The sequence below is a fragment of the Notamacropus eugenii genome, chromosome 3 (genome assembly GCF_028372415.1).
Source record: "Notamacropus eugenii isolate mMacEug1 chromosome 3, mMacEug1.pri_v2, whole genome shotgun sequence".
NCBI classification, from domain to species: domain Eukaryota; kingdom Metazoa; phylum Chordata; class Mammalia; order Diprotodontia; family Macropodidae; genus Notamacropus; species Notamacropus eugenii.
This window is the reverse complement of record NC_092874.1, coordinates 279,557,669-279,580,660: the sequence shown is the minus strand read 5'-3', so window position 1 is coordinate 279,580,660 and position 22,992 is coordinate 279,557,669. Positions and strand designations below refer to the sequence as shown.

General features: G+C 37.8%; 1 protein-coding gene across 6 annotated transcripts in view; it reads right to left on the bottom strand.

Moving 5' to 3' along the window:
• Nucleotides 1-1,279: 1,279 nt before the first annotated feature.
• NEDD1 (NEDD1 gamma-tubulin ring complex targeting factor) overlaps nt 1,280-22,992 on the bottom strand; it is a 78,071-nt gene continuing 56,358 nt past the window's right edge. For 3 of the 6 annotated variants that reach the window (XM_072655645.1, XM_072655649.1, XM_072655646.1), the window contains exons 10-15: nt 14,596-14,643; nt 14,154-14,383; nt 12,574-12,730; nt 7,256-7,412; nt 3,818-3,884; nt 1,280-3,339 (exon numbers count right to left, since the gene is read on the bottom strand). In XM_072655645.1, coding sequence (XP_072511746.1) covers nt 3,235-3,339; nt 3,818-3,884; nt 7,256-7,412; nt 12,574-12,730; nt 14,154-14,383; nt 14,596-14,643 — 764 coding nt within the window. In that variant the 3' untranslated portion in view covers nt 1,280-3,234. The other 3 variants (XM_072655647.1, XM_072655650.1, XM_072655648.1) reach the window with 2 other exon arrangements.

Sequence of the window (22,992 nt, the reverse complement as noted above, 5' to 3'; positions counted from 1 at the left end):
AGCCTCAGTCTCCTTGTCTGTGAAATGAGGAGGAAGGGCTAGATCGTCCAAGAGGTCTCCATTCTATGATCCTGTGATTAACGGATCTGACAAAGACACAAGTTAATCTACAAATACAGCCAGGCACTGAAATTCTTCTTTCGCTGAAGCTGGGTGTTTTAAGATATAAAACACATTCTCAGGGTAAGTTTTCAGGAAAAGCAGTTGCATAAGTTTTGCTCTAAAAAAAAGTATTCACATTTTACAAAGCAGTAGATAATGCATGTTTTAAAAGAACATTTTCAGTTTTTCTTGTAGCTACTAGAAAACAAAATATAAGAATTACAAAGAAAAAGACTTCTTCCCCCATCCCCACCACTGCCCCAACCAATAAGCTCATTCTGAAACTAATAAGAAAATCATGATCTAATACTCTCATTTCACCTTTTTGTGCTTATGTATCTAATTACAACGCATAAAAACCGTGATAATAATCTTTAAGATGGATACTAGAGTACTTCCTAAAACATGTTAAGAGCAGAGTATTTAGAGTTTGGTGGGAAAGTGCCATCGAGACTATTTTAGTAATTTACAACTACAACAACCGCTATAATTATGACGACAGAATGTATAAGGCCACCTACCTAGATATCAGGTGCTTCATAAATAATTACCTCATTTGATTCTCACAACAACTCTGGGACACAGGTACTATTATCATCATACCTATTTTCCAGTTCAGGAAATTGAGGCAGATGGTGGTGAAGTGACTGGCCCAGGGTCACACAGCTACAGAGGATGGGACTCCAGGTCCAGCACTCCGTGCACACCCCCCCACCCCCACCCCCACTATGCGGATGACGGGAAGAAAATGGCCAATCATACTTTGCAGTAAATAAGTGGCTAAGTCGACTTTAACCTCTCTGGCCCTTTTACCTCATCTGTAACTGAACACCTCCCTCACAAGGATCAAGTGACAAAATGTTTGTAAGGCTCTAGATAAATGTGCACCAGGTTAACAGCAGGTTTCCATTCAGTATCTACGTGCCCACTAGGCATTTGAAATATCTTACACAGTTGGAGGAAAAGTAAAGAGAATCTCCAGAACTGCGAATACAGGATTTTTGCCATGTGCACTGAGATATTATGCTAGTATTTAAGTTCTGCTTATCTGCTTGAAGGATCACATTAGTAAAATGATATTGCAGCAGGTAGTAAAACCATTTTTGTGGCTAAAAATCACCATATTAACATTCCTTTGTTCTTTGATATTTAAAAACCATACTGAGAAAAAGAGCAATAACTCTATTCCTTATTTTTATTTATAAAGTGGTTATTAGTACAAATTACATTTATTAAGTCCTTGTCACTTAAAATTCATCCGTCACATTGTTAAACTATTGCTCATTAACTATGTTGTGCTATTTTTTTGAGTGACTATCAGTTTCATCTCAGTTAAAAAAAATCAAAAGGAGAACTGCACATCAGGTGAACAGTTTACAATCTTTGGAACAAAGAGCTAAGCCAATGCAATTACAAATTTCATTTACGCTGATGAAACTGTAGCTTGAAAAGCTAGAAATAAATCTGCACCTAAGTTAAAGTCTCTGCATTTATCTGGCATTGAATGCTGCCAAAGATTTCTGCTACAAAACCAGGAAAACAAAAACTCTTCACACAGAAACATAAACTTCTGAAAAATGATACAGAAATAATAATTTTAAAAATACAAACCCTTTTATATTTGGAGCAAAATATAGGAAACTACTGCAAATTTGTATATTCATTATATATGATTTCATTTTAGTTATGTGAATTTTTCTAAACATTACTGTTAAAATTTTACAAATTGTCTTTTTCATTATACTTCAAATATAACTTATTATATATTAATGAAAACCTGTGGGCATTTAATGAAATGGTTTTGAGGTACTTCTAAAACTTATCTGATAGTAATGCAAAACAACTTTCAGCAGCTATCTGACAAGTTGTCAGCCTTGAATAATACTGTATTTTGCTTTTAACTTCCTCCCATGCTGTTTTGTCATGACTTGGCTCTTCAGAAGCTACTTAATGAAGAATAGTATTTAAGTGCATGCGTGTGCGTGTGCACGTGTGTGTGTGTGATTCATTTGAAAAACATACATTTGATAGTAGTGGCCACTTGGATATAATCATGGAAAAGAACAAAAAATGAGAGACCTAAACTTTAACTTTTTAACAGATTCAGTGTTTTCCAGATAAGAAACACTGCGCTACCTGTTCTTCAGCCTTACTAAAATTCTAACTTGTACAAAAATACATTGAGAATTTTTCAGAGTTTGTCTCATCTTTACTTGGAGTAAATTAGATTGTTCCAGGAGAACATAAACTCCTTTGGTTTTTGTATTTCTTGCAACCTAGCAGGGTACCCAGCACACATTCAGTGTTTAATAAATTCCTGCCTGCTATTGTTGAAATCACATCTAAGTATTCACCATGAAGTCTGCAAGGTTTACAAGTCTAATCATATTCACTGAACCTTCACAAAATAATTCAGCATATTAACTCATGTGATGCCAATAAAGAAAGGAATGAAATATTTTTATAAAAATCTCAAATAGCTCACTTACTAAAGTAACTTGACCTATAAAAACCAATAGCAGAGGTTATTTTTAAAGTATAATATTCTTACAATAAATGCAGTAGTTTTAATATGCAATTCCAGAATTTTAATTTTTCAAAACATATGGAATAATAAATATGGTCATGTTCAGCTCTGTCATAATAATGAAATAATCACTAATCAACCCTGTATTTTATTAGCTAATTGCTTTAAAATTCCAACTGTCCTATTAAAATGACTTTCAGAAAAACAGGACATCCCAAAATTCTCAGTTTGGGCAGACAAAAAAAAATTGGAAGGCAATGTGTTAATCAAAAATAGATCTGTGAAAAACCTACATAAAATATAATTTTATGCAAATTTCTTTTTCTTATGAAAAGAGGCACTTAAGTGTATATAACTGGAGTTTCAGTACAGTAAACACCCTATGGACCTTCCTATTATGCAAAAGGCATTGTTTACACTTTCATCACAAAAATACACATTTTTAAGAGCAGTCAGTTGAGATACAGTGGTGACTGATAATCTACAGTTTGAGGAAAAAAAACAACTCACAACTCTTCAGTAATCACGAAAACAACACAGTCAGAATGTTTCTGTGCCGCCAAGGCCATCCCACATGACAAAGCCAATGTTTCCAAGTGTAGCTTTTAAAAATTGGTCCGAAGTTTTTTATTCTCTTCTCGCAGCCTCTCGATTTCAGCCACTAAACTCCCATTGACTGAGTACTTTTCCAGTAAGCAGTGCATTTCATTCTGGAGGGGAACAAAATCAGTAGCGAGACTTGATTTGGCAATCTGCACTTTCAGTTGGTCATTTTTCCCATCATGATCCCCTCCTTCAAATGGCTAACAAGAGCTCTTCTCCTGTATTCAAGTCATCCTTTGTACATCATGTTAAAAGAAATGCGATTGAAACTGCTGAGATTCTTTTAAATCTAGGAGTTTTTGCGGGCATATCCTTCTGAAAAGAAGAATATGCAAAAAACAAATCAGACTTATTTAACTGGGTTCTCATATTCATTCCTTTCATTTCACATATACAGTCAGTTAAAAAATATAATTGGTCAATTAAAACTCATTTATTCACTCCGCTCTTATTATTCCTTATTCAGATAGCTTAGCAACTAGATTTAGCAGTTAGGTAAAAAATAACTATAGATGTCCTTTCGATAGACTTGCTAACTTTCCAACTGCTCCGACTTCCTTTTCATACACCATTTGCAGTACATACCAATTGCATATGGAACTGTTTAATCATCTCCACTTGCAAATTTACAATGTCACGATGACATGCTTCCCTAGGAAAACAAGAACAAAGAACATCATAACACAGGAAAGTCGATCCATTCTGTCTTAAAAAAGTTATCTATTAACTTCTCTTCTTCGTGCACTTCTGGTTCAAAGGCATTTCACCGTATTCATTCCTACAGGACTGTCAATGAATTGTTTCAAGAAAAGTAAGATGTCTGGTATAACTGCAGGGAGAAGGAACAGTCAGGAGAAGAGATGCTCTTGGAAGGATTCTCCAAAGCTGAATTTAGAGCCCTCTGGGGTGGAGTTCTCTCTACAAATCACCACTGTGTAAATTCTATACCTGTCTAACTACAGGTCTACGTTCATGCACCTAAAGTAGCCCAAGGTCAGATAATAAATAGGAGTCGTAAAGTTGGTCGAATTTGGCCTGTTTATCTCTACGTTTTAAAAGTATTCCATATGAATTCATTTAACAAATACTTGTAAATGCAAGGCAATGTACAGAATTACTATGCTAAGTAAATACAAACAAGAACGAGCCCTCATTCCTACCCTCTAGAGGCATGGCTGAAATCATGTGTATGTATGTGTGAGTATACATATGTCTGTGAGAAAGAGAGAGACAGGCAGAGAGACAGTGCTAGCGTAAGAGATTTGAGCATATCCCGTACTACAAAGCAATCTATGACAAATGCCGTAAGAAAGCTACACAGCGTTAACAGGAGACTGTGAGAAGGGAAAAAATAATTTCTACTTGGAGTAATCAGATAAACAGGAATTCTGTTGGTGAAAATGGAGAGGACAGAGTTTCTACTGAGTTGTTTCTGAATCAGTTGTTATTTAAATTTCTTAAACCAATGAAGAGAAATCACTGGGACTTGCTCATGTGCCTCCTCCCTCTCATCTCATAGCCCAGGCACAGCAAACTGAAGGCACATGGGAAGAACCTGACAAGAGTTAGCTGAAAACCACCTTGGCCTCTCATGTTGAATCTTAAGCAAAAATTCTCTCTTCTCTCCCACCATTCTTCCTTCCTACCACTCAGGGCCCTAGTGCTCACTTAGATTTTTCTCTGCGCAAAATCCTACATTGCTAGCACCCCCTTACAGATGCCATCGTTCCCCACATCCCAAAATTGTCTCTTCTGCCTCCCCTGGAGCTTAAAAAAAATTAACACCTGGCTCTAAGAAACTGGAAGAGTAAATTGATGCCATATATTATGACTGCAGAGATACCTGTTATATAAAAATTAAGATAATTATTTTCAATTATATGAATAGCTAATACTTATATTTAATTTCCATGCAGCATACCAACAATAACACATATCATTAAATGTGGGTCAGATTAACTGCTTTAAATTTCTTTAATTTCAAAAAGTTAAAATATCTTCATAGTTTATTTTTTAATTAACAGGGCTGTCCATTCACAATTATAAAAAAGGTGAAAGCAGGAAAGTAGAAATGAGAGAGCTTAGGAAAAGGGATATCAGTGTCAAACGAATTCAATTAAATTATTTTGTGGGCAGAAGACTGTGAAAGAAAATGTTATAAACCAATCAACGGATGGCAAAGTCTACTATGGTAGAATGAGCTAAAAGTGGGATTTCTGCTAGGTATATTAAGAATACAAAAACTACAACTAGGAGAGTGTCAAAGCTTGATATAGCATTTTTAGCATCTGAGGGATGTCTCAGATCTTCTAACTGCACTGATACCATTCCCATCACCACTGTTCCTGGAATCACAGATGATTTTAGAAAATGTCATGACAGTCACTTGACTTAGAGCATCTACTTCAGGAAACCCTGGACTAGAGATGACCTCTAAGGGTCCTTCAATACCAACAAAATGTACGGAGTACATGACTTAATATCACTTTGATTTCTTGCCCAAGGTAAGATGGGCGGGTAAGGAAGGGAAGGGGAAGAACGTACAATTAGCTTTCCAATATCAATGCAAAGGAAAACATTACTAAATTTGAATAAGCTTTTTATTAAAAAAAAGAAGCAACTATGACCAATAAAGGGAAATTGTTAGCCTCAGAAATTTATGTTCAAACAAAAACCAAACTTTAGGCTAACTGGTCAACACGCATTTGGTGATACAGACGATAAATGTTTTTGCCTTTCTCAGTATCTAAGCACGGTGTCTGGCACTTTTCATAAAGGATTTTTGACTAACAATAAGATAGTCCCTTCCCTCAAAAAGCTTACATTCAATCACAAGAGAAAATGTGTACATTCACAAGAGAAAATGTGTACATACACAAGTATCCGAAAATGCATTCAAAGTAACTACAAAGTCACATTTTCTTTTGGGGGGGTGGGTGGTGTTGGTGGGCAGCAAGCAAGGGGGAAATCAAAAAAGATTTCAGGTGAAAGGACTCACGTAAGCAGAGTTTTGAAGGAAACAAAAGAAATCTCCAGGCAGAGCTTAGGTGAGGTTCCACTGGCCTCGGGGGTAATAGAGAGGAAGATTACAAACTCAAGGTGGCCTTTCTTTTGTATCCCACTAGCTCCAACAACTTCCTGGCTAACCAAATGTCACCTTTGTCCTCTTGCCCTTTGTAGCAATATTTAAGATCTACAGACTTCTCATTAGTTTCCTTTAGAATGCTCAAATATCCATTACAAATGTTCTTAAAACAGTACATCTCAATAGAGGACTAGTGGCATTCTACAAATCCCCTGCCAATGCTAATCCATCATGGATTTTGAGGGTGTTTAATAGCTGTGTAGGACTTTAAAAAAAAAAAAAAGTAACCAACCCAGTAATTAAACAGTTTCAAATGCTGGATGGAAGACACTGAGAAAGATGTAGCACCATATTTAACAAACTACTTTCACAACTTTCTAGAAGTTTAAGGAAAGGCTGAGAATTAAAAGGCAAGGGACAAACATAAGTTACCAAAAAAAAAAAAAAAAAAAGCTACAAACAGATGTGTTCTACTCACAGAATGCATGTCTCATAATTGCTTTTTAAAATGTATTTCTCTACTGTATAAATAAATGGTATATTTGACAGATAATCTGCAAGTCTTATATTTAGGGGACCTTGTAAAAGGGAAAACCAAAAACTTTATGCTTTCTGTTTTTCAAATTTTAGGAACATTATTTTGTTAACAAAAGCTTCCAAACTGACAGCTTGCCTGCTAAACTGCAGTTGTCAGGTTGCCCTGAATGAATGAGCCTTTCACTGCAGGATAATTGGTAAATGCAAGACTGAGGTCAGCATCATAATCCACTATGTTTGCTAAAGTCATACTGCAAAACCACATTCAAATTTTTGACCTCAGGACTTGAAGTAGAAACTTCAAAGTAGTAGCTTTCAGTTTTAGTTTGCTTGGGTTATGAACAAGAAAACAAACAAAAAACAAGTCAAAATAGGGGGGAAATAATTTTATTAAGTAATACCTAAAGTCATCCAATGTGTCCTGTATCATGTTCTGGATAAAATGGATTTGAACAGATGTCAGTGGTATATTTGATCTGTTGTTTCCAATGGTATCTGCTATTTTTTCTGAAAGTGAATTGGCAACTCCGGAAGTGACAGAGGACGTTATCTTTGGATCTAAAATAGATCAAAAAACAATAAAACATTTCTAAAAAACAAAACACCTGGCAAATAAATACTTGAAAAACTGGGGAAAAGAGCTAAGTTTATATGACATTTAGGAGAGAAAATGTCTCTCAAACAGATTCCAGGAACTTTCTATTAAGTTATTCCCAACAGTCATTTATCTTATCTATACTTATAAACTGCCAACAGACCAACGTGGTAACACATGACAAGGGGATTCATCTTAAAATTTCTACGAGCCATTTACCTATTTTACATAGAACAAACATGACAAGTTGGTCATAGTTCAACAACAAGAGAGTATATGAGTACAGATAAGTATCACTAAGAGATAATTGGCTAAAAATGCTTTTAAAATTATTAGACCAACACCCAGAAAGATGACTGAAAGTCGAAACACACAAGAACCTCATATTTAGTCATAACAAATACAGTTTACTGCCAAGTGACAGTTGAATGTTTAGCTAACATTTTTGCTAACATCTTGAAACGTTATTAAGTTGTACATTCTTCTGTTCAAAGATTTAAATGTCAAAACTTCCCTTCTTCAGAGAACTTTGTAAAGATAGACGTGCGAGAGAAGTCCTAAGGGTACGCACTAAAATGTTGTAAAAACCACTTAACCATGAGCAACGTCTGGGAGTTAAACTCCTTGTAGCTAAATCTGGTGGCCTGAATCCTTGGAAGGATTCAAGCCAGATTTGTGTTATCCCTGAAACTGCAGAATCTTGGGCTGGAATTGACCCTTTTCTAGACTCAACGTTTCTACTTCCAAGATTCATAGAATCTCAGAGCCCTAAATGGGAAGCCCATCTCTACCACCTCCAACAATTCATGAGCCAACTTCTACTTGAAAACCTTGAGGGAAGTGAAACACCCTCAATACCTCTTCCTAAGATACTCCATTCCATGTTGGACTGTTGCTACTTCTTAGAAAGTTTAACTTGACCATCAAAAGACTCTAAAATCCCCACCCACTGATATCAATTTTGCCTTCTGCCAAGCAAAATAAACAGAATCTCTTTACCAGAGGACAATCCTTTGAACACCTGAAGACCTCTATCATGATTCCCCTTAGCCTTCAGAACAGAAGGTGCAACATTCCCAATCCCCTCTACTAATCCTTTTGTGACATGATTTCTATTCTCTCACCATCCTGGAAGCGCACCTCTGGACACTGTCCAGCTGATCAATGTCTTTCCCTAAAATGTGGCATCTAGAACTGGACACAGTGCTCCAGATATGTTCTGACCTTGGAAGAATAAAGAAGGATTACACCCTCCTTCACTGTGGCCACCACACCATTTAAGAAGTTGCCAAATAATGCTGCTATCTCACGCTGAGGTTACAATCCACTAAACATCCTAATTTGTTTCTGGTACATAGCCATGTTCCCCACTTGTGTAGGAAATTCCTCAATCCCAAGGGAAAGAATTGACAATTATCCCTGATAAATCTCATCTTATTAGATATAGCCCATTGTTCCAGTCTGTTAGTTCTTTTTGAAATTCGACAGTCTTACACATACTAATGATCCCCCCCCCCTGGCCTCCCTGCATTGTGTCATCTGCAAATCTGCTATCTGTGACAGTTTTCAAGTTCCTCATAAACATGCTGAGTAGCATAGGGCCCAGGACAGGTCTTTGGAGCACTCTGCTAGAGACCTGGCTGCAGGCTAAAGGCCTATTAATGACCACTCTGTGGGGTTGGTAATTCAACCAACTGAGAATACTATACTGTTGTCTGGCTTGTGTTTTTCCCTGTTATTCTCAAGGACAGCATTGGAGCCTGTCAAATGGTTTACTGAAATACAGGCATACCACAGTTACAGTTTTTCCCTGATCTACTAGACTAGTAATCCTACCAAGAGAAGAAATGAAGTTAATCTGGTATGACTCTGATGAAGCCTTGGGGGATCTTAGGAATAAAAAAAAAACAAAAAAACTCTGCTTTCCTTTCTAAATGGTCATAGTCTTATCTCTTAATCATGGCTTCTTACCTCATTTTGGCAATCCAAGCCTAGATTCATCAGAATAATGTTTTAAATGTATAAAATAAAATACAAAGATTACCAAGAAAGTACACACACACACACACTCACACAGACATGGAAAACAAGTTCACAGACCTCAGGTTGAGGAGATATTTAATAATACTTTCCAGAATTTTACCAGAAATTCAACTCCATTGTCTTCCCTTTCAGAAAACTAAGAAATTTATCAAGTATTCCAACAGATTTTCCATTCTTCATTAATACCAGCATATAGCCATTACACCTTCCTGTTCTTTCAGAACCGAGGACTGTAATTTGTTGTACTTGTTAAGGAGAGCTGGGTGTTCTTTTTTTATCTTATTTATGTTTCATCTCCCTGCTCACCATCTTTTATTCCTCCCAATAAAAAGACTGCTCTTCGAGGAACTGAAATGAGCAAGAGTTGACCCAATTCCATCTTCTTCCTATCCTAACCACTGAGGCTGGTCCTATTTCTGCAATAAAAGGTATTTTTATTGTTCTCCTTATTAGCATTCACCTCCAGCCCCACTGCACCCAAAGATCTGCACTTACATGAATGTGCCACTTTCATATTTGTTCTGAATTACTTGCCCTTCCATCTTTCATCTTTTTAAAATGTGGAACTGGACAACAACTTCCCTCAGTATCCTCAATAGTCTCTTTAGACAGAGGCTTCTTTATTTTCTCAATGGAATAATTCATGCCAATGCATTCAAAACTTCTGGCTATGTCATCCTAATTCTAAGACCAACTCTCCTGTGTATTAATAACTGCTGTGTGTCAGGTTGTTTTGCTTCCTCTGTTAAATACAGACTACAGTCTATTACTCATTCTTCTATCGGTATTTTTCCTACGTCACACTTGCTACTCTCTACAGTTTATATGGCTTAGCAGCTACCATATGGATAGTTTTTTTTTCCCCTCTGTTGTCTATTTAAGGCCCTCTTTTTGATTTTATGAATCTTTAGACAAATACATATTTAAATGGTCCTTTTTAAATATGCTGCATTCAAGATAGAAGTCCATCATTCAGATGCTATTTAGTTGCGATCAATAACCAAGGCCATTTTTAAAGTATCACCTTCATAACCAGATGCTCACTTCCCAATTCTAGCGTTTCTCTTCTGAATATACCTCAGTAAGACAAAAGACTTCCCTGCTGTTAAGGTCAGAGCAACATATGCTCGCTTTCAGCAACCACTATTACTTGTGTCTCCTTTTGGTCATGAGCCCTGGATGGCCTCTCATGGTGGTGCCTGGGGGCTATCAATCATCACTCCTTGCAGTGGAAGAATCTGATCTTTGCTCAAGTGAGTTGAACTCTGTCCTTTTTGGGGAGAGTTTCCCAATCTATTCCTCGTCTTCGAGGGCTGTTTGCTGTCCTTTTTCACCCTTTCCTTGCCTGTGCCCCATTCTTCCATCTTTGTAGGGCCAAAGAGCAAGAGTAAGAAGGGACCACCAGGGCCATCTAGTACAACACCCTGGTTTTATGACTCGGATGCTACTGAGGCCCAGGAATGTGAAGGCATTTGCTCAAAGTCTCACAGGGATGAAGTGTTAAAAGTGTAATTTGAATCCAAGTGTCTGACACCAGAGCCAGTATTTTTTTCACACTGGCTCCCCCAGACTGTGGACACAGGCTAGCATCCATCAAAGTCTGTTTCTTCTGTCTTCCCTTCGATAATTTTTTCTATTGATGTCACTATCTGTCACTAGTGAGCCCAAGATAGCTTCTAGAATACACCACTTCCTTTTGTGTAACCTTCACGATGCATTCATTTAGTAAAAATCGCTAAATTATATATTTGGGGGAAATGTCTTCCTCCTTTCAAACATTTTATTCTCTGGGATGAACTGATTTCAAGCAGCTGTGTGCTCTTCTCATCAGTAGGACCTAGAATCAGGAAAACCAAAGTTCCAATGGAGCCTCAGACATTTACTAGATGACCCGCGGTCCAGGCACTTACCCTCCCTCTGCTTCAATCTCCTCATGTATAAAATGGGGATAACAAAAACAGCCTCTGCCTCATAGGACTGTTGTGAGGATCCAATGAGGTAACTCTGGCACTCTTCAAATATGAGTCATTATGATAACTGTTAGCATCTTGCCTATCTTGGACTCTGAGTCCTTCTCACACATCTGTCTTGCTCTTTCCAGTCTGTCCTTCTGAAGAAGATAAATTAAAACTAGGAGCCACCTCACTCTGCCTTTTCTGTCATCTGTTAAAACTGAACCTTTATCCCCAACAGTGACCCTCTTCCCTCCTTGTTCTGACTGCCTTTCAAAAGCCCTTTTTTGCCCTTTGTGTGTCCCACAAGAGTCAGATCATTTCATTCCAGGCATTAGCTTTTCTGACACTACCCTTGCAGTTCCATTTACAGCTGCATTTGTCAATGGTTACATGTCTCCTCTTCTAACTGTTGAACGTCTTCCTAAAATCTGAGCCAGGCAGTCATAGTGGTTTCTCTGGATTCTTGTCTCTTTCTTACCCATCAGCATCATTTGTTCGTCTATTATCAGAATTTCATATTTTGGTCACGTGAAATTTTTGGTAATTTGATCACTGTCCATCTCTTTTCCTTCTGCAGTCTCTGGCGGTGGGGTGATACCAATCACTTTTCTTATCTCTTTAAAGGCTGCTTTCCTACAGTCTAAGGGACATGTCTCACGATGGCCAGCATTGCCTTCTCTTCACTATGATAGACTCTAAAATTACAAGGGTTACATAGTCAAGCTACAGTGAGTCATATCTGAAAAAAGGCTCCAGTCCATGCAAATCACCTTAAAGAAGTTGGTCCCTGGAAATGTAATGAAATAGTACAGATCTTTGCTGATTCATATACAATGATAATTTCCTTCTGTAGTCTTCAAAAAATTGAAAACAAAGTTACTTTGGACATGGGTACTAAATTAAACTAAATAAACATATGTACATACTTGAGAAATATTTAAATAAGTAAAAATGTATTTTAAAAAATAGAGAATAAGAAAAAACCTAAGTACTGCATATCTTAAACCTCTTTTCCAAACTTGGTGCTCCCTACTGTACTTATTTAAATATTTCAAGTTAAATTTCTAAAACTTTTGAATCCATGCACACACGAAAAACATATCAATAAGCAGTTTTATGCACTTACGAGGTATGGCAGTTCCATTGATTGGGGATTCGTGTGCCAAATGGCCTTGAATTTCTCTGTCTGGTCGTTCTGTTTTCTCAGGGCTTCTTGCTGCATTAGATGTTGAGGAGGTATTCAGATTTCCAGATTCAGCACCAGAAGAGATGAACTTGGCGAGCTTCAAATTTACAATAACAACTCATTTTAGCAATGCATTTGTAGCTTCCAATTTTTTAAATATATTAATCTAAGATATCAACAGATTTTTATCTTCTTTTTGGGAATGGAAGAGAAGTTAAAAAAAAGTCAAAAGAAAAGTAGTACTGGGGCTAATTATTAAGATAAATCTTACCAGAATGTTAGAACTAGACTCACTGACCTCTTCAACAAATACAAAAACAGACTGTTTTTGATAGCCTAATAAAGAAAAATCCAGTCATCCTGAACTTATTCCTAAATATCACCTTCAATAGAAATATAATCTGACAAAATAGGATTCTTTGTGAGAATAAAGGTATACAATTGACCCGTCCCATAAATATCTGTTAAGCAGTGCAAGCATTACTTTCCATTCTTCTTGAACAACATGTATATTGATTGCTTCCTTCCTCTCAGGAAAGAAGTGGTGGACTACAGGTACAGAACGATACCAAGTCTATCCATGGCAGTCCCTGACAGTTTTGTTGTGCTATTTTTTGTTGGTTTTGTTATTGTTAGAAGAAAGTTACTATGGTGGATATTATTGAAATAACCATTGGAAATTGGCTATTGTATTAAAAAATTACACTAATAAAATATTTTAAAAACCTGTTTTAATATATTCAGTACAGCATGAGACTAACAATGGTGCTCTAAACATGAATAAAAATCATATTCTACTGTGTGACTATTTAGCTATAACTCTGGCCTTTCTGCATGTTCTTACTAGTTCTGCCTCTTATGAAGAAGCAAGTTTTTGTAGAAAATAAAATGATTTAAGTCAAGTAAGCTAGATTCTAATCTAAGTGCCACTGATTTGCTATATAGCGTAGGCTAAATTATTTAAGTTATTTTAAGGTATTTTATGTTCCAACAGATATAAGTTCCAGGTGAATAGGGGTGAAGAGTGATGTGACATCCACTTAAAAGAATCTTGTTTTTAAAAGAATAAAGAAAATTTAGCCAATTTAGTCAATTAGCTTATAGATCCTTGCACCAACAACACAATTTCCAATAACCTTCTAACAACAAACTGCACCATCCTCCATACAAGTCATACTCCAATTCCTCATGGTGTAATGGAGGTGACTCTGAATTCCAGAATACTCTATCAGTGGTTTATAAGTTTTGTCACATTTTACAAGACACAAAAAGCTTGGAGACAGACTCAGAGACAAGACCATATGCCTGCTAGGTGAGAGTCAGCCTTGCTAACTCAGCACCCAAGAGGGGCCAGCAGGTGTTGAATCTCTTTGGCCAATGAAACTCATGAAGATGCAAAAAAGTCTTAACTAGCATCAAAAGAGCATTAGCCAAACCTATGAAATCATGAATCTGGTTAACTATTAAAACGCATTATGCTTCCTATCTATAAAAAGATACAAACAAAAAAAAAAACCAACCTGATGGAAATTCTCCTGCAAAGATACCTGTTTTAAAGGTTCCCTCGATTCCTGTTTTCCTGGCTGTATCTTCTTACTCTCAGCTGCTATATCTTGACTTTCATTCTCTTCTGTAAGTGGGAATTCCATTGAGACATGGAGAGAGCTAAGATGTGATCCTGGTGTGTTTGTACTTGATGGTTGTTTTCTTGTTGGAAACATTGCATTTAGCTGTGGAAGAAAGTCTAGGCCTAAAAAGAAGGGAAAATGGACAATACTTCTATTGTACATGACTGATATCACCTGTAATCTATATGCCATTCCACAAAACAGAAGTTGTTTAAGTAGTTCTTATAAATAACAAAGAAAATTATTAACTTCGCAGAGGTTTTAATCTATAACATAAATCTCTCATAAAAGTCCTCTCTATTAAGATGGGGAAAAAGTGTTGCAAAATTCCTACCATCTCCTCTGGCAACAGAGTCCTCACTTGCCTTGTGGACAGCAGCATCTATAAAAAATTATACAGTAAAGAAAAAAGTGAAAATAAAACCAAAGTTCTGATTCCCCTTCTATTCACTATGAAGCCTCTTGAGGGAACAGAAAAGTGGCAGAGGACAAGGAAAGGATTAGAGTTGGCACTTTCCTCTTCATTTCTTCAAGTGGTTGCTACAAAACAATACAAAAAAAACTCCAAACCCACAACTCTACCATGTATGTTCATTTTCCTCCACAATCAATAACTTATTTATTTTACCTTAGATCAGACTAATTTATCAATATATCTAAATGAAACTACCTTTGGAACAAAGAAAATGTAAGCAAAAAGAATGAAGTACATACGTTTCCTCTTCTCTCCAGGTGGGTTCAATTAAATAAGACTAGTAATGTCATATTTAAAGAAGGGTCTTAAAGGCCAGGAGAAATGTGTTCTAATCCTGACTCATTACATCCCAGTGAGTAAACTAAGGAAAGTCATGGCTTCTCCAAATCTCAGTTTTACACTACCTGTAAAACAGGAATAATGATACCTGTCCTGCCCATCTCACATGGTTACTGAGAGGACCAAGCGAGATAACATGGTTGGAAATACTTCAAAATTCATCTAAAAATTTTATACCAGACAGTCTTTTATTTTTAATTAAATTTCATTTTATTTTCAAGCAAAGATCCGTCTTTTCTTGCCCTCCTGCCCCCAAAACAAACACTCGTTAAGTCCCAAACAATGCTTCTCAATTTGCACCCTACCACCTGAACAGCATGTTTTATCCCAAGTGTAAGGTATTATTTTAAACAATATGATGTTCACTTCACTGCTAGTCTGTTCCCACCTAGATCACTTGACCCCAATGCCCCACTGTTCTGGTTCCTTTCTTTGAATTAAAGAAACTTGCTTTTAATTTCTTTCTTCTTTTTCTCCAGACTCTTTAACACGTATTTTGTAGGATGTGAACAGTCTCCCACCCTCTATCTGCCAAACTATCCCTCTCCACATTCAAAACCCAATTCAAACAAGTCATATGGCTGGATTGAAGCATAAGGAATATGAAAGAAAACACATGTGAAATAAGGTATGCAAAGGCAGGTTGGGGTTAGTTTATAGGAAGGCTTGAACGTCACACTATTGGTTTTATTTGTTAGACAATGAGTAGCCACTGAAAGTTAACAGGGAGATAATGCCATAAGCTCTGTGAAATTACAAATACCAATTTGACAGCAAATGGGCACACACTACCTAGCAATTCTTTCATTCAATTCTAATGGAATCAAAGTGTCTTAAACTTCTTCCTCTCTCCTTAAGTCATCAAAATTACCACCATGGTCTTGTTTCTCTCTCAATAGATAACCCTACTTTACTGAAAAGATTGAAGCCATACAGTGTAAGCTCACTTATCTTCAATCATCAAAAACTGAAAAATCTCTCTAAGTGTTCATCCATCCTCTAAGGATGAGGTACTCTACCTATCTGAAGATACTTCTACCCTTGACCTCATGCCACTAAAATTCCCTCTAATCTTCAGCGTCTCCCTCTCTGATGGTTCTTTCCCTGCTGCTTGTAAATATGGTGAAGTCCTGTTATCCTCAAAGGCTAACATTCTATATCTTCTCTCTTCCTATTAACAGTTAAAATTGGGGGCAGAGCCAAGATGGAGGAGTAGAAGCAGGGACCCATTAGAGCTCTCCCCACAAACCCCTTAAAAAAACCTATAAAAAATGACTCTAAACAAATTCTAGAGCAGCAGAAGCCACAAAATGACAGACTGAAGCAAATTTCCAGCCCAAGACAATCTGGAAGGTTGACAGGAAGGGTCTATCACACCAGGCTGGGAGCAGAGCTCAGTCTGGTATGCGCCACACCAACACAGACAGAGTTGGAACAGGCCTTAGGGAAGTGAATTGCTGGTGGCTATGGCGGTTTCCAGACTTCTCAACCCACAAATGCCTAAGACAGCTTCAAAGGTCAGTGGGAAGTGTCTCTCACATGGCTGAGAGGAAAGGGTGGTCCAGCCCTGGCCCCAGCCCTAGGGTGGTGGTAGCCACTGCTAAAGGGGAGATTGCTTCTGGAGCACTCCATTTAACAAAGAGCTCAAAAGTCAAGTAATTGGCTAGGAAAATGAGCCAATGGGAAAAAAGAAAAGGATTACAGATTCTTATTTTCTCAGTGAAGAGGTATTTTCGTACGTCACTGGTGACAAGGAAATGGAAAACATACAACCATAAGAAGACAACAAAACTAAAGTTCCTGCATCCAAAGCCTCCAAGAAAAATATAAATTGGTCTGAAGGAAGAGAATCAAAAGGATTTTGAAAATCAAGCAAAAGAAACAGAAGAAAAACTGGGAAAAAGTGATGCAATAAAATCATGAAAAACTAGTCAACAGCTTGCTAAAGGCAACCCAAAAAAAGTGCTGAAGAAAATAACACCTTTAAAATTAGACTAACCAAATGGAAAAAGAGGTCCAAAATGTCAATGAGAAGAAGAATGCTTTAAAAAGCAGAATTAGCCAAATGGAAAAGGACATCCAAAAGCTCACTGAAGAAAATAATGCCTTAAAAATTAGAATGAAGCAAATGGAAGCTAATGACTTTATAAGAAATCAAGAAATTATAAAGCAAAACCAAAAGAATGAAAAAATAGAAGACAATATGAAGTATCTCACTGGAAAAACAACTGACCTGGAAAATGGATCGAAGGGAGATAATTTAAAAATTATTGGACTAACTTGAAAGCCATGATCAAAAAAAAGGGCTTAGACATTATCTTTCAAGAAATTATCAAGGAAAATTACCCTGATATTCTAGAACCAGAGAGTAAAATAGAAATGGAAAGAATTCACTGATCACCTCCTGAAAGAGATTCCAAAAGGAAAACTCCTAGGAATATTGTAGCCAAATTCCAGAATTTCAGGTTAAAGAGAACACATTACAAAGCAGTCAGAAAAAAGCAATTCAAGTATTGTGGAAACACAATCAGGATAACACAAGATTTAGCAGCTTTGACACTAAGTGACTGGTGGGCTTAGAATATGATATTCCAGAGGTCAAAGGAGATAAGATTAAAACCAAGAATCACCTACTCAGCAAAACTGAGTATAATACTTCAAGGGAAAAAATGGAACTTCAATGAAACAGAGGACTTTCAAACATGCTTGCTGAAAAGACCAGAGTTGAATAGAAAATATGACTTTCAAATACACAAATCAAGAGAACATGAAAAGGTAAATAGGAAAGAGAAACCATAAGGGACTTATTAAAGTTGAACTGTTTACATTCCTACAAGGAAAGATGATATTTGTAACTCATGAGACCTTTCTCAGTATTAGGATAGTTGGAGGGAATATATATATGTGTATGTGTACATATACATATATATGTATATATATAAACCGAGAGAGAGGGGGGGGGAGAGAGGGGGAGAGAGGGAGAGAGAGAGAGAGAGAGAGAGAGAGAGAGAGAGAGAGAGAGAGAGAGAGAGAGAGAGAGAGAGAGCACATGCACAGGGTGAGCTGAATGTGAAAGGATGATATCCAAAAAAGAAAATTAAGGGTTAAGAGGAATGTAGTAGGAGAAAGAGAAAGGGAAAGGTAGGATGTAGTGAAACCATCTCACATAAGAGGCAAAAAAAAGAGCTTTTTCAATGGTGGGGAAGAAAGGAAAGTTGAAAGGGAACAAGTGAGCCTTACTTTCATCAAATTTGACTTCAGGAAGGAATAATATACACTCTCAACTAGGTATGGAAGTTTATCTTATCCTACAGGAAAGCAGGGAGGAAGAGGATAATAGAGAGTCAATAATAGAAGGGACATAAGATTGGGATAATCTGGGATGGGGTAATTGGAAACAAACACTTCAATAAAGGGACAGGTCAAAGGAGCGAATAGAATAAATGGAAGGTAGGACAAGATGGAGGGAAGTATAGTTAGTCTTTCACAACATGACTGTTATGGAAGTGTTTTGCATGGCTACACATGTATAACCTATATTGAATTGCTTACCTTCTCACTGGGTTGGAAGGGGGGAAAGGGAGAGAATGTGGAACTCAAAGCTTTAAAAATGAATGTTAAAAATTGTTTTTACATGCAACTAGGAAATAAGATACATAGGCAATGGGGTACAGAAATCTATCTTGCCCTATAGGAAAACAGAAGAGAATGGGATAACAGGGTGCGGGTAGGGGGGGAATGGGGAGAAAATTTGAAATTCCAAATTTTGTGGAAGTGAATGTTGAAAACTGAAAATAAATTTATTTTTAAAAAAAGTTAAACTTGCAGAAGAGTAGACTAACACTCAGTGCCTCAACTTCCTTACCACCTCAACCCCCTGCAAATCTGGTTTCCATCCAAAGCACTCTCTTCAAGTTCATCAATAACATTTTATCTGCCAAGCTGAACACTCTTTTCTCAGGCCAAATCTTTCTAGTCTTTTCTGTAGCTTCCAATACTCCTGACCATCCTGACCTGTTTTTCCCTAGCTTCTAGGGCAGTTTTCATGGCTTCTCTCCTTTTATCTGACCTGGTATCCCCACAATGGTTCATCATACCACTCTCTCCTTGCCAGTAAATGTAGGGCTGTGTTCCCAAGGTTCTGTCCTCAGCCGGCTTTTCTCAATACTCTTATGGTTCCAATTATGCCCCCTCTGTGTAGCTCTCTTTCCTGATTCTCCTACCTGTTGACAACAGGTAGACAACAAAATATCTGACTGAATTTCTATCTCACCATGAAAAAGCCTTTTTTTTTTTTCTCAGCTTCTGAATTTCCACTATTGGCACCACCATCCTCCAAATCACCCAGGCTTAAAACCTCACAATATTTTCTTTTTTCTTCCAAACCACATCTAACAAGTCTTAATTGACTCTACTTTTTGTCCTTGTTCCCATTGCTATTGTTCTTAGGACAATTTAATCAAGCTACAAATATGTCAAATGGGCTTGAGATTCAAGGCCCAAGTATAGTACAAACATTGTAAACACAGCACTTGGTCATCGGAGAGGGAGAAGACACAGCATTTCTAATTCAGCTGCCAGGCTGCTCGAGAGCCACATTACAATGTCTTGGCCCAGGCTACTGATTAGGGTCCTCATGTTTAAGGGCACCATGAAGGTAGTATCTGTTTGTTCTTCTGCACATTAAGACAACAAGCTAGGTCAGCTTCCCCAAGGTGCCTGGCAGAAAGCAGTTCACTTCTGCTTGTTAGAACATTCCTTACTCCTCTAGAGGTGCAGCTTAAAGGTACTTAAAGGTACTTCACTATGCTTGTCTACAAGCTGAAAGGCCTGTACTCATCTCAGCATCTCATCCACAGAAAGGCCCACAGGAAGGTGATCTGCAAAGGATCCCCTTCTCCTCTGAGTGAAATGTATTTCACTTTGTAACTAGAAAGGCTGATGTCTTTGAACTGCTCATCTGACATAACAACTGTAGCTTTGAAGCCTGGGGCTGGGTACCCAATTCTGGCATTTCATGCTGACAGCAAGCACTCCACAGAATTCTGACTCCAACCCTAATTTCTAACTCTACCATCTGAGGAGGTAAGCAAGTAGCAGCCCCCAACACTACTTCTGAAATCTCTCTCATTCCTGCCCTCTTCTCTCACTTATTTCTCCTCTGCCACCTGCCTCCCTAGTTCAGGCTTTTATCATTTAACACTTGCACTATAGTAACATGTCTAATGGGTCTCCCCACCTCTAATCTCTTACCTTTGTACATCACAAACTTGCCTAAATACATTTTCCAGAAAAGTAAAGATCTTAGTATGACATTTCTCTAAGAAGGAACCTTCCATGAGTTCCTTCTACCAAAGGTAAACCATCTTCAGACTGACTTTTAGGTCCTTTATTTTGGGTTCAACCTACCTTTCCAAACACGTTTGATAACCCTCTCCCTCTTTACATACTCCATGTTCCAGCAATACTGATTACTCACAGTTCTTCCATCTTATTTTTTTTTACTCCTCTTTCTCCATGCAGATGACTCCCATACTGACAACACACTGGCCATACCCTCATTTGCTGAAACCTCATACTGCCTTTAGGGGCCAGAGCTTTGCTTAACATTCCTCCACCAATCCTTCCTTCTTCTTTTCTCTCTTTATACTTTTTTCCTTGGTGAACTCATGAGTTTCCATTGGTTTACTTATCACTTCTATGAAGAATACTCATAGAACTCTAAATTTTAGCCCCAGTATCCTCCTGACCTTCAGTCCAGCATAAGAAACTAATAACTCTACATTTCAAACTTTATGTCTCAAAAGCACTGCAAACATAACTTGTCCAAAACAGCACCTACTATATTTCTCAAAAAAACCTAGACTTCTTCTAAACTTGCCTTTTATAGAAATGTAGATCACCATGAGAGTCTCCCAGGTCCATCACCTTGGTTCCTCACTCTTGCTTGCTCTACATATCTAAGCAGTTGTAAAATGTTGCCATTTCTATCTCAACATCTCTCAGATCTGATCCTTTCTACTCATGTAGTGGCCCCCTTAGTTCAGGTCCCTATCCCCTCTTGCCTCAACAATTTCAATGGCTTCCTAATTGTTCTTCCCACCTCAACTCTCTCTCTACGCAACAAACTCCACACAGCTGCCAAGTGATTTTCCTTAGTACTGCCCTGACCATATTCACTCTCCTCTTTAATAAACTTCTCTCTAATCAAATATAAACTCTGCTTATCCTCTAAAGACCTTCACAACCTGGCCCCAACTTGACTTCCCACATTTGTTATACATGACTTCCCACTTCTGGCAGCCAAGCTGGCCAGTCCACCATTCCTCACATATTCTGTACTTCTGCACTGACAATCTCATGACTTAAATACACTCCCCCTCTTCATCTCCTCCTCAAAGAATCTCTCTGTTCCCACAACAAAATTCAAAGAGGAGTTCTCAACCTGGGATACATGAACTTGAATTTTTAAAAATATTTTGACAATGATTTCAATATAATTAGTTTCCTTTGTAATCCTATTTATTTTTTGCTCTTCATTTAAAAACATTATTCTGAGCAGAGATCCATAGGTTGCACCAGATTGTCCAAGAGGACCATGAGCTATATGAGGATAAGAGCCTCTTTTCTACATGAAGTCTTTCCTGATCCCTTAAATCGCTAGAAGCCTCCCCATCTCCTAAACTACCTTCTCTTTATGTGGTATTTATTCTGTGTATACACACACTATCTCCCTTAATAAAAGACAAGTTCCTTGAAGTACAGATAATTTTATTCTTTGTATTTATATACCTTGTGTCTACCATGATATTGGGCACATAGTAGGTGTCATATAATGGTATGTAGTAGACACAGTGACTGGCACATAGTAGGTGTTGTACAAATGGCACAGTGTAGGCATGGCATCTGCACATAGTGAGCGCAGTGCCTGACACAAGTAGGTACTATATAAATGTTTATTTCCTTCCCTTACCTTCAATGTATGTTGACTGACAAGTGATCACTCCTTTACTCTCCTACCACAGGCATTCACAACTTGTACATTTGTGTGCCTGTCATTTACTCCACCAGGGCACTGGAGATGCAGCTTTAAATGCCATCTGCATAAAGTACTTACTTATGTGAATCCTTTGAATAACTGAGACTTCCAAAGAATGGGGGGAGGGGAATAAAGGGAGCCAAGGACAGTGTTCTTGGGGAACCATTTATCTTAAGAAATCAGGAAAAGTAAAAGGAGTCAGCAAATGAGACAGAAAAGGAAGAAATTGTCTCTGAAGCTGGGATATCTCCACACCTAAGAGGACTTAGTAAACACCAGGCTACAGATATGTCAGGGATGAATGGAGAAAAGTCATTGGAATTGCCAAGTTGCTCATTATTGAGTGACCAATAAGGAAAGCAGAGTCATTACAACACTAGTAAGGGACTCTACTCTTCACCAGACCTCAAAGCCACCAACTGAGGAAGCTGCTCTACAGAAGAGGTCAGCCATCCCCACCAAGTGACAACTAATTGCAACATCCAGTGCAGACATGCCAGCCTAGTTGAAGAGCAAGGCACCCTGAGGGAGAGAGAGGAAGTAAGGGCCAGGCAAACTGAACTAAAATTATCACTATCACCCTGTCATTCTCCTCTCAGACTGTGATGGGGGCAGCTTGGAACCTTGAACCCAAAAGCCTTGGGAATAGCAATGCTTCCAGCCCAGTACTCACAACCATCACCCTGAGATGGAATCCCTGTGCAGATGCAGTCTGTGAACTGCTCCTACAGAGGCTACAGTCATAGCTACTACAGACTAAGAGAGAAAAGTTTTTGCTACCAAAGCTACCTTGGCACTGTCAGAAGGTTTAACATCAGAAAGTGCTATTATTTTATCAGTAGAAGGGACTTTAAAGAAAAGGTATGATGACCATCCGT